Here is an 11,212-nt window from a genome sequence, read left to right as displayed (position 1 = left end):
TTCTCAGAAGTTACATACATGTATTTCTTTCCATCCTCAGTTGCAGACTGAGTATCATATCCGTGAAGATATATGTCTTTAAAACTCAACAAATTCCTTTTAGAACTTGGAGAATATAGAGCATTATTTATGGAAAATTTTGTTCCATTCGGTAAAGTAAAGTTTGCTTTACCAGTTCCTTCAATCACGTCTGCAGGACCTGATATTGTATTGACGACAATTCTTGTTGGTTTTATATCAGAGAAATATCTCTTTTGTCTCAGAATAGTGTGCGTTGTTCCACTATCTGGTATGCATATTTCACGAATCCGTTTCTTGGATTTTGCTTCATTAGCATTCTGATCCATTTCTGAAATTGTCATAAATATAAATAAAAGAAAAACATAAAATTCATTCATATAAGGAAACACATAATAATTATACAATAAGATGATGTTAAAAACATCATTATTTGTTTAAAACATGAAATATAATAATTATACATGGTAATACTGAAAACTATTCAATACTCTTATCATAGGCATTTCGATTCTCTTCAGGAGTAATCTAGTCCAGCTCATTAGCGAAGTCGGAGGATTCAAGGTATGAAGTCCCTTCAACATTTTCTGTGAGGTTCACCTCTTTAGCCTTTCCTTTTATGGACTCTTGATATAACTTGCACAAATGTGGGGGAGTACGACAGGTACGGGACCAATGTCCCTTACATCCACATCTGTAACATACAGTCTCACTTTTCTTTGTGGTATCCTCTTCGGTTTCTTTGCCTTTAGGAGGTTGTTCAGATCTAACCCATTTGTTAGATCTAATACTTTTAGGATAGTAAGGCTTTCCACGTTTGTTGTTGAAACGCCGACCACGACCTCGGTTGGTCTGGTTTCTCCTTCCCGAATATTCTACCGCCGTAGCATTCACTTCAGGAAATGCCTTGGCTCCCGTAGGTCGGGAATTATGGTTTTTGATTAGTAACTCATCGTTCTTTTCAGCCAACATGAGTGTTACCATCAATTCAGAAAATTTGGTGTACCCACATTTTCTGTAAATTCGGGATAAGACGTTGTGTTCTTTGTGGAAAGTATTATATGTCTTGTCAAGCATTTCTGCTTCGGTGACAGGGTTACCACAATATTTTAATTGTGCAACTATCCTCAAGATAGTGGAATTGTAATCTCTAACCCTTTGGAAATCCTGAAACCTCAGGGTTTTCCACTCTTCAAGAGCGTGAGGGAGATTGATTTCCTTTTGATTATCGAACCTATCTTTCAAGGCTTGCCATAGTACGGCTGGGTCCTCAACGTCTCCATAGTCGTGAGTTAGATTCTCATCTAAATGCTTCTTCAGGAAGATAATCGCTTCGGCTATATGCTCGGGTGGCGATTTGTTACCGACTTCTATCGTTTCAGTTATCTTTTTTATTACAAGATAAGGTTTCACATTTGTGACCCATCTGACATAATTTTCGCCGGTTACTTTCAGAGCCGGGAACTGGAGTTTCTCGATGTTTGCCATTTGAATTTCTAAAACACAAAATAATAATTTTATTAGAACTTCATAATTTAAAAACCGTTTACATTAATCATACAAGCAATTACAAGGAGAAGCGATGTAAAGAAAATTAAACCGATATTCATCTTAAATTCACTCGGAGTAAATTCTCCAACGAATAAACCATAAATAGAAACACAAATAAAAATGACACATAAAAACAAAAGTGCGCGAATCATCTTTCTTGAAATGAAAAATCGGAGGAGAGCGATTTGAAATTTTTGAGAGAAGATGAAATGTTTTGGATGATGAAATGGAGTGAAAATGAGTTGTATTTATAGATGAAAAACACTGTTCATAACCGTTGGAGAAAGGGGAAATTTTTGAAAAAAAATCTTTGTGACCGTTGGGGTTAAATCGAGTGCACTAAAAATCAGTCTGAAAATATCGTATTAAACGGTCAATCAAATCTATAAAATTTCATAAAAGTAAAAAAATATGACAATAAAATCATGCGACGGCTCAGCCGATCAATGCAGAGTAATAAATAAATTATACGGCGGCTCGGCCGACCAATTAATAATAAACAGAATATAAGGCGGCTCAGCCGACCAATAAATAATAAACAGAATATAAGGCGGCTCAGCCGACCAATAAATAATAAACAGAATATGAGGCGGCTCGGCCGACCAATAAATAATAAACAGAATATGAGGCGGCTCTGCCGACCAATAAATAAATTAAATTACTAGTAAATAATATAGGCGGTATTCCGGCCATTATAACATGATATATAAAAATAGTAGAGGCGGTATACCGACCATTATAACAGGGTATAAATGATACAAATAAATTTTACCGAATCGCAGAGTGATCGTGCTGATAACGTGTTATAAAAAAACTAGAATTTTATTGTATCGAAGAAATTTAAATAAGGGCAAAATTTTATACCCGTATGAGAAGATAACACTGATAGCAAGAGAGGATGTGTTATTAGAAGAAGAAGGAATGGTGTGATTACAATCGATCGAAACGATCGTTTATATAGAAGAGAAATTCACTGTGCAAATAGTGCAGCGGGCCCCATATCTTTTATATTTTTCAACGTTTGCGGCTAATCTTTCATAACAAAATATAGATTAGGTCGAGTGTGCTCTCACAGACACGGATAACGCAAAACCTCTCTGTCTTCCCAAATCCACAACCTCACAACGACGACTACGATGGCTCTTTCTACTGGAATCTTCTCTACCTTCCTCTGCGTCAAAACGGCGCCGTTACGCAGCTCACCGTTCCCCCGTGTTTCCTCTCAACCGGCTAACCTGCGCATGGTGCGAGCCGTGACCTCCGCGACGGCGGCGTCATCCGAGCCGTCAGCCACCAAGACTCGGGAGCCACGCGGAATCATGAAGCCTCGCCCAGTGTCCCCCGAGATGCAGGACGTGGTGGGTGAGCCGGTGATTCCTCGCACGCAGGCTCTTAAGCGCATTTGGGCCTACATCAAGGAGCACGACCTTCAGGTATGCTAATATCATTTCCATCTCTCTTTATATATATGTGAAATGATTTGTTTTGATATCTCATAGTTGAAAGTCTAGGGCTAATCCAGAACATATTCTTTCTAATTGCTTACTGATTTAAAGAGACAGCTTCTGAGTACTTGGATAAGGTTTTGTTATGGTATTGTTCTGCACCATTGAATCTTGTTTAGGAATCTGAATCAGCTCCTTAAGACAGTTTGCTTGTGTATTTTCTCATGTTTGTTGTTTGGTCTTAGATTCTCTCAAGTGTTCCTTGACATTTAGTGATAACTCTATTCAACATGCTCAAAACAGATTTTACGACAACAAGTCATGTCTATTATGCTTACTTGGGTTGACTATGGTGATTTAAAATGAGTAAATGTTGTTCTCCAGGATCCACAAGACAAGAAGGTTATAGTCTGCGACGAGAAGCTGAAGAAGATTTTCGCAGGCAAAGACCGTGTCGGGTTCTTGGAGATTGCAAAGCTCATCGGTCCTCACTTCCTCTGAATGAAACTCGGCGGAGAGATGACAATCAATCAAATCACTAGCGTATGTTTTGGTGAGGTCTATCAAGACCATGAAATATCATAATCATATCACATATTAGTAACGTTAGGATCAAGAAGTTTTATGCAACAAAGTAGTAGTCAAGACCTTGCTTTTGTTGGTTATGTGTCTCTTTGCTTCAGATTGCAGTTTAAATTTGCTTTGTTTTTGTCTTAGGACTTGAGTAACTATTTGATGCATCGTTTCTTCATATTGTCAACATGCCTCCCATTTTAATTTAGACTGAAGTCAAAACTAATTAATTGCAAGATAAATTAATTTTTTATATTAACATATTTAGTTTAACCAACTATTATATCATCCAAAATTATCATCGGGTTCAAACCTTAGCAGCAAAAATGGATACCCGCAGAATCTTCCCATCTATATCGCATATCCAAATATTTTCAACTTAAATCACAAAACGTGAGAAGGAATTTTAATTCCGAAAAGAACGCAAGGAGAGAAGAAAAAGAAAAAAAAATGTTTCGTCTCCGTTACAATCTTCTCCGATCTTGTAACCGCCGTCTCTTCCACCGTCTCCCCCGAACTTTCTCCTCCTCAACAACCGATTCTCCCTTGAATCTTAAACCTTCTCCTCCCAATCACCCATCGCGATGCCCTCCCCCTTCGACTCACAACCTCTCCCAACCTTCTTCCTTCTCTAAGAAGAAATCAGTTCTCGCTCTCTCCGCCGCAGCCTTATCCACCGCGATCGCCTACGCCGCTGTCTACACCCCCGATCACGGCGGAAACAGCCGTGTCTACGATTCAATCGAGCGCTGGGTTCAGAAATCGGGAACTTCGTTGCGGAGAGTCGTTCACCACGCGAGGCAAACCGGCGTCGCGGCGTCGGTTCTGTGGCAGTCGCTCAGGTCGGTGCTCTCGTCCGCTAATCACGAAGTGCGCGCGGGGTTCGAGCTCCGCGTGGCTGCTCTTTTGGCGGATATTGCTTCCGCGAATGCTGCTCGAAGATCGGCTCTCGTTGGAGCTGGCGGTGGCGCGGTGGTTGATTGGTTGCTGGAGACGGTGGCTATCCCTGGAGATAGAATTGGGGCTCAGGACGAGGCGGCTAGGGCTCTGGCTTACCTTATTGCTGATCCGACGGTGCGTAAAGAGGCTCTAGGGAGGCCTGATGCTGTGCCTAAGTTGCTTAAGTTCATATTCTCATGTCAACCAAAGAACAAAAAGGTGAGTTTCCACTAATGTAGGAGATGCTATAGCTGATTAATTGTTTAGGAGATGATAGAAGGATTGTTCTGGTTAGATGTAATCGATACTGTAACGAGCCAGCTGATAAGAAGAAGAATCGTAGCGCATTTTTAATGATTGATAAGCAAGAACAATTGTTTTGTGTATAGCTAGGGTTGTGTTATCAATCATTCTCATTAACGTATGAGATTCTTTTTTTAAATCTTGATAATGTGATGCTTGGGGTTGTGTGTTTTGCGATTGATACATAGCTTTTCTTTGGGAGCAGCATTCAAGACGTTCTTCATTCGATATTTCTGATTCTTTGAAAGGTAGGAGCATGCTCGTGACTGCCATAATGGATATCGTCACTTCCAACTGTGACACAGTAGAAAAGACTTCTTTTAAGTCGTCGTTGCCTGGAAATGCTAAGATGAGAGATATCGCTGCCGCAATTCAAGTGATCGAGGAAGGTGGTATGTATTTTGACGAGACAGAAGAAGATGATGACAGTGACGATGGAAATAGCGGGATTAAGGGGATTGGAATTAAAATACTTGAAGGAACCACGGTTCTGGGACTATCAAGAACCAGTGGGCTTGCGCCCTTGGGTGGTGTTAATACTAATGCGGATGAGGAAGTTCCTAAAACATTTGCATTGATAAGTAAACATGATAATTCTTCGCAAGCTAGTTTGTCATCGGCCGTGATTCCTGGCCTTTGGGATGACTTACATTGTCAACATGTCGCGGTGCCATTTGCTGTGTGGGCGTTGGCAAACTGGGCGATGGCTTCTGATACAAACAGATCTCATATTCAAGAACTTGATCGTGACGGGCAAGTTGTCATGACAGCCTTGATGGCACCAGAGAGGACTGTAAAATGGCATGGGAGTTTGGTGGCTCGGTTGTTGTTGGAAGATCCTTATCTCCCACTTAACGATTCTGTTTCCGACTGGAGTTCAAGTTTGCTTGCCACTATTTCACATGCCAGTAAAACTGAGGATATCCCTTTGGCTCAAGTTGCGTTGTCCGCCTTTTTGGTTTCTGTTGACAGAAGTGACGAAGCACGGAAGATGGTGATGGAGAAGGGTCTTCATCTGATGAGAGACAGTGCTAGGAAAACGAAGAAGCACAAAGTAGTGCAAGAAGGTTTGTCAAAGGCTCTAGAGTTACTCTGTGCTGGTGAGATGCATTTATCCCTTGAAGAGAGTCAGAAATGGTCAGGTATACTACTATCGTGGGTTCTTGGAAAGGTTGCATCTGACACTGTTCAATCTTCAGCAAGAAGAATCCTTTCAAGCACTTTTGAGGATTACGGACCACACTCTATCCCAATTTCACAGGGATGGTTAACGCTTATAATGAACGAAATTTTGAACTACAGCAAGACGTTGTCAGCTAAAGGAGCTGCTAACCCACCAAAAACTGAGAAACCAAAGGTGCGTAAAGTTTATGGTCATTTGATTATGTTATCTGTATAGAGAATAGTTGAGAATTATGACGTTTTAAGTTTGTTATATCTTTCGGTTTTAGATTTAGTGAATAACAACTACTATATTTGGATATACAGGTAGATCTGTCAAAAATTGCTTCTGCTACTCTGTCAACCAATCAGCTAGCAGGTGCTGTTGTTAATCTTGCCATGGCTCAACTGGGTACAGTCCCTGATTCTATCAATAGTGTTCCACTGGCAGATCTGCTCCTTTCAGAGCCTTTTGCGGTACCTATTAAGAACTTAAAGAAGGACAACCCCCCTAAATTTAATGCTGCCGAGTCTGCATTGGCAACCCTTAAGTCAATCAAGTCACTGACTGAAGTTTGCGTTGAGGATTCTATATGCCAGAACAAAATAGTTGATTTTGGTATTCTTTGTTTGCTAAGGCGCTTTCTGCTAAGTGATGACTATGAAAAGCTAGGTGCAATAGAAGCTTATGATGCATCCAGATCCCTAGAGGCACGAGAGCGTGCTCCGGATAGTGGTGGTGAATCTTCAATCACAGATTTACAAGATCCATCTAGTGTGAAAGTCCCAGCTAGTGCACACATCCGAAGGCATGCTGCTAGGTTGCTAACCATTCTTTCGCTTCTTCCGCAAGTCCAGAAGGTCATCTTAGCTGATGAAACATGGTGCAAATGGCTTGATGATTGTGCAAGAGGAAGAATTTCCGGTTGCAATGACCCTAAGACACAAAGTTATGCGAGGGCTTCTCTGTTAAACATATATTGCAATCAGCAAGGTGATAGTGGATCTGGAAATGGTGGCAGTTCCAAGCCAGACATCTCAAACATGAACACTAACTGTCCTCGCTATGGAGACATGATATTTCTAATTAATCCCGGACTAGCCCATTGGAAATGTCCTGAAAAAGAACAACAAAGTGGTAAGAAGAACGGATCTTCAAGTGAAGGTGAAGCAACAAATGCTGCTGATACAGTCAGAGATCATGTCGTTGATGCTAGCGATTTGTCTAGCTCCATGGATCCCTCCAGTAGTGGTTCACGTGTGCATGATCCTGAATTTGATGTTATCTTTCTTCATGGATTGCGTGGTGGACCCTTTAAAACTTGGCGAATATCTGAGGATAAGTCCTCTACAAAATCTGGCTTAGTGGAGAAGATTGACCAGGAAGCAGGAAAGCTCGGAACATTTTGGCCGAGTGAGTGGCTTTCAAATGATTTCCCTCAAGCTCGCTTGTTTACCCTTAAATACAAGGTATGCCTGTGTTTTATGCTCATACCTACTCAGTGGAGATCTTTGTAACTGTGTTTGATCGTATATGTTGTGTCCTTTTCTGTTTCCCTGTGCATTTCTATGGTTTGCCAATTTGAATTTTTTTTATACAGACAAACCTCACGGAATGGTCTGGAGCTAGCTTGCCTCTTCAGGTACGTTTACTGGAATAGTGGTCGAGAGTTGGAAGAGTGATTATTGATTAGATGCAGCATTCCGTTTGTGTACACTACATCATCTCCTTATCATTTAGCCTGCAGTTCTTCTGTATGATGGATTTTTGCTAACTTGCAGGAGGTTAGCTCTATGATATTGGAAAAGTTGGTCTCTGCAGGCATTGGAGATCGACCTGTTGTTTTCGTGACTCACAGGTTTGAACCTGTCAATAGATATTTCCTAATGCAGATTTAATGGCTCTCTCTGGTTTAATTGGCCACCATTTGTGGAGTTATACTCGTTGGTGTTTTATTGAAATTAAATGTGGTCCCTGGAACATCAATACATAGATTTTGATCAAGAAACGTTTATCTTGTAGTATGGGAGGCCTTGTTGTGAAGCAGATTCTACACAAAGCAAAGGAAGAAAAACTGGATAAACTAGTGAAAAACACCGCTGGGGTTGTATGTATTAACGCTTCATACCATTTCTAGTTTTCTATCAGCGAATTAGCTCATTTAAAAGAATTAATGTCAACATCTTTGACCTCTTTTTCAGATATTCTACAGTTGCCCACATTTTGGTAGCAAGTTAGCAGATATGCCATGGCGGATGGGTCTTGTGTTGCGCCCAGCTCCATCTGTTAGTAACACCATTCCATGATTGAGCTGATTTCAATCCTTTGGGTCATCTCTAACTCACGGTATCTAATCAAACTTATGGATGGTGAATTGTGATAGATAGGGGAGCTTCGAAGTGGTTCCCCAAGACTAGTGGAGCTAAATGACTTGCTTCGCCAGCTCCACAAGAAAGGGATTGTAGAAGTCCTTAGTTTCTGTGAGGTTGTTGATTACACTTATAAGTCTCTCTTTGGATTGCAACATTTACACGACTCTCTGTGGTGACTAATTGTCATCTCTAACTGCAGACAAAAGTAACCCCAATAGTGGAAGGCTACGGAGGATGGGCTTTTCGGATGGAAATTGTGCCAATTGAATCAGCGTACCCAGGATTTGGTGAACTTGTTGTAAGTGACGTATATATATATATATATTTATATATATATATATATCCCTTTTTAACTATAGTTGCAGCTTCTAAATCTAACTGTTTGGTTTTACTCCGGTGTATAATGAAACAGGTGTTGGAGTCAACTGACCATATAAACTCATGTAAACCACTGAGCCGCTCGGATCCTTCATATACTGAGGCGTTGCAGTTCCTGCGCAAGCTCAGCTCGCAGCGGTCAAGATCAAATGTTAAACCAGAAGCTGGGATGCACGATTGATTAAGATGAATTAAGGTGGTTTGGTGAGAGAAAGCTTTGTGCTAATTGACGTACAACTTTGTTGTCACTATAGTTTCTTTTTCTTCTGTGTACATAAAAAACACGCGTAGGTTCTTTACACATTGTTTTATTTGTACTACTAAACTACACTTGGACGTGAATATAGAAGGATTCTCATTTTCATTTTCATTTTCATTTTCAAAGTGTTCTTTGTTGATGAAGTTGTTTTATTCAAGCAAACACTGCTCCTGGCTCCCACTCACGGGAGAAAAAGACCTATCCACTGCTTAAGAGATGGGTTAGAAACTCTCATTCCATTCATAACACAATCCTGTAAGGAGAAAAAAAGGCTACAAAATCACAATCTTTTACAGAACAATCTGGAGAACTACGCTACATAGACTGTAACTGAACCACTTTATTTTACAACTGATTGAGATCCACCGGATTCTCCATGCACTGTCTCAAAATAAACTCCGCCCTCCTCCTCTTGTCATCTCTATCTTCCTCACGCAGCGACATAGATCTATCTTCACCCTTCATCTGCAGAGTCAGATCCAACGGCTCTCCAAGAAACTTCTTCTCGGTCCTAAGCTTAGAAAGAGCAACAGGCTTCTTCTTCTTCTTCTTCTTCTTCTTCTTCTTCTTCTGCTTCCACTCAGCGTCATCCTCACTGAAAACCACATCTCTCGCAGCCTCCAAGGCAGGAGCAAACGCCTCCACCACTGATACACCATCTCTTTTCTCATCCTCAGGCACCTCACTCTCAGCTTCTCTGATTACTTCCTTCACAGTACCAACATCCATATCTCCCCACACACGATCACCATCACCCGACGAGATTCTACAAACAAGCTTCCTCTGAAGACTCAACAAAGCTCTCTCAGCCTTCCTCCTCTGCCTCGCCTGCTCAATCTTATCCCCTCTCGGATCCAACCCCCTCTCAATCCACATAGGCGTCTCCTTATACGTATGAGGATCAGGAAACGCCGGGAGCCATAAAGGAATATGCTTTCCAGGTGGACTCTCACCAACCTCAACGAAGCTAGGCACCGTCATCATCATCATCTTCTTCCCCTTATCACTCACAGGGAAACGAGGCAATGTCTGCAAAAAGAGACTCTCTTCTTCTCCATCATCACTAACTTTCACGAAATCGATGATTTCTCTAAGCTTAACCGAACGGAGAGCGGAACATCCTCTTCCCTCGGCGTTATTATCGTTACCGGATAGATCTTCTAGAGCGAGGACGATGTCGAAGACGTTGCACTGGCTCCTACCGTTTAGGTTAGCGAAGGAGGCGGCGAGTTTACCTAGCTGGAGGATGTACTGGATCGCGAATCCGGTTAGGGATTCGAGCGGCGGGTCCTTGAAATGGTTGTAGCCGACGGTTTCGCAGATTTGAGCTACTGCTGATTTGGCGGCGGCGTGGGTGAACTCGTACGAGGAGGAGGAAGGTGGATCCTTCGTTTCGCCGTCGTGTGTTCTCTCTAATAAGCTCATTGCTCGGAAAATTTCTGAATAGGTTGCGAATCTTTGGGAATTAGTTTTTTTTTTTTTTTGTATCGGTTAGACCAACATTCGACGCCGTATAAAGTTGCCTCCGTTAACGGAGAAGAAACCTAACGACGGAGCAACGGAAAAGAAAGAGGGATCGTTAGGAATGATAGATCTTGTTGTCCTCTCCGTTATATAGCGGTTTCTACATAACCGCAATAATTAACCACCAATTTTTATTTGTTTTGAGATAAATCAAACAAATGAAGAGTTATGAAAATAAAAAAGATTAATTATTTGAAAAATAATATCTAAAACTAAAAATCATATTTATATTCCCTAAAGATTAAATATTTAATCCTAAATATATGTATGATATTTATATGTATTATTATGTTAAAAATGTAGTCAATTTTCATTAAATATATAAAGATATATAACCTTAAATTTAGTTTATTTAACCATAAAATATAAAAAAAGATACATATTATCATATTTAACAAAAATAGTATATTGCATACTTGTTATCTAAAAGTTCTAGGATTTTTTTTTTCCTGAATTGTTATTCATTGATTATTTTTTGGGCTTTTTGCAGAATTGACCTATAACTTAAAGTCAAACACAAAACTAACCTCATTTTTTTTTGAAAATTGGTTTTGCCCTATTCACCCCACAAGTTCATATAATTTACGAAAATGCCATCAATTTTTTTTTCTTTTTTTTTCGAAAATGACATTTTTATTCTCTCACCCTCATCATTTTCAAGTAATTACAAGATTGTCATTGTCATCAA

At 40.4% G+C, this 11,212-nt stretch overlaps 3 protein-coding genes across 7 annotated transcripts; 2 read left to right on the top strand and 1 right to left on the bottom strand.

Annotated features, from left to right (window-relative positions):
• The first annotated feature begins 2,581 nt into the window (after nucleotides 1–2,581).
• Nucleotides 2,582–3,774, top strand: LOC106402067 (upstream activation factor subunit UAF30). Its single transcript, XM_013842711.3, has 2 exons — nucleotides 2,582–3,002; nucleotides 3,399–3,774. The coding sequence occupies exons 1-2, from the start codon at nucleotides 2,706–2,708 to the stop codon at nucleotides 3,513–3,515; spliced, it is 414 nt and encodes a 137-aa protein (XP_013698165.1). The 5' UTR covers nucleotides 2,582–2,705; the 3' UTR covers nucleotides 3,516–3,774.
• A 232-nt stretch (nucleotides 3,775–4,006) lies between these two features.
• On the top strand, nucleotides 4,007–9,117 carry LOC106401286. 5 transcript variants are annotated; one of them, XM_048745166.1, is made up of 10 exons: nucleotides 4,007–4,745; nucleotides 5,082–6,186; nucleotides 6,318–7,460; nucleotides 7,592–7,633; nucleotides 7,773–7,849; nucleotides 8,014–8,098; nucleotides 8,193–8,276; nucleotides 8,375–8,476; nucleotides 8,563–8,661; nucleotides 8,776–9,117. In XM_048745166.1, the coding sequence occupies exons 1-10, from the start codon at nucleotides 4,690–4,692 to the stop codon at nucleotides 8,920–8,922; spliced, it is 2,940 nt and encodes a 979-aa protein (XP_048601123.1). In that variant the 5' UTR covers nucleotides 4,007–4,689; the 3' UTR covers nucleotides 8,923–9,117. The 5 variants fall into 5 exon arrangements, 4 of the variants coding, with proteins under 4 accessions (XP_048601123.1, XP_013697226.1, XP_022550194.1 ...); XM_013841772.3 differs by having other exon boundaries at nucleotides 4,016–4,745; nucleotides 5,035–6,186; XM_022694473.2 differs by having other exon boundaries at nucleotides 4,474–4,745; nucleotides 5,078–6,186.
• A 100-nt stretch (nucleotides 9,118–9,217) lies between these two features.
• Nucleotides 9,218–10,600, bottom strand: LOC106401287 (transcription initiation factor TFIID subunit 8). Its single transcript, XM_013841774.3, has one exon. It carries the CDS (start codon nucleotides 10,423–10,425, stop codon nucleotides 9,346–9,348), a length of 1,080 nt encoding a protein of 359 aa, XP_013697228.1. The 5' UTR covers nucleotides 10,426–10,600; the 3' UTR covers nucleotides 9,218–9,345.
• Nucleotides 10,601–11,212: the final 612 nt, after the last annotated feature.

The sequence above is a fragment of the Brassica napus genome, chromosome C1, assembly GCF_020379485.1.
Source record: "Brassica napus cultivar Da-Ae chromosome C1, Da-Ae, whole genome shotgun sequence".
NCBI lineage: Eukaryota > Viridiplantae > Streptophyta > Magnoliopsida > Brassicales > Brassicaceae > Brassica > Brassica napus.
This window is presented reverse-complemented; position numbering and strand designations above follow the sequence as displayed.

What these genes read in the sequence shown, in the direction of transcription:
- LOC106401286 (XM_013841772.3), top strand. Translation starts at nt 4,038, where the DNA reads ATGTTTCGTCTCCGTTACAATCTTCTCCGATCTTGTAACCGCCGTCTC. An exon ending in CAAAAACTGAGAAACCAAAG is followed by an intron (nt 6,187 to 6,317) that starts GTGCGTAAAGTT and finishes TTGGATATACAG; the next exon opens with GTAGATCTGTCAAAAATTGC. An exon ending in GAGCTAGCTTGCCTCTTCAG is followed by an intron (nt 7,634 to 7,772) that starts GTACGTTTACTG and finishes GCTAACTTGCAG; the next exon opens with GAGGTTAGCTCTATGATATT.
- LOC106402067 (XM_013842711.3), top strand. Translation starts at nt 2,706, where the DNA reads ATGGCTCTTTCTACTGGAATCTTCTCTACCTTCCTCTGCGTCAAAACG. An exon ending in TCAAGGAGCACGACCTTCAG is followed by an intron (nt 3,003 to 3,398) that starts GTATGCTAATAT and finishes GTTGTTCTCCAG; the next exon opens with GATCCACAAGACAAGAAGGT.
- LOC106401287 (XM_013841774.3), bottom strand. Translation starts at nt 10,425, where the DNA reads ATGAGCTTATTAGAGAGAACACACGACGGCGAAACGAAGGATCCACCT.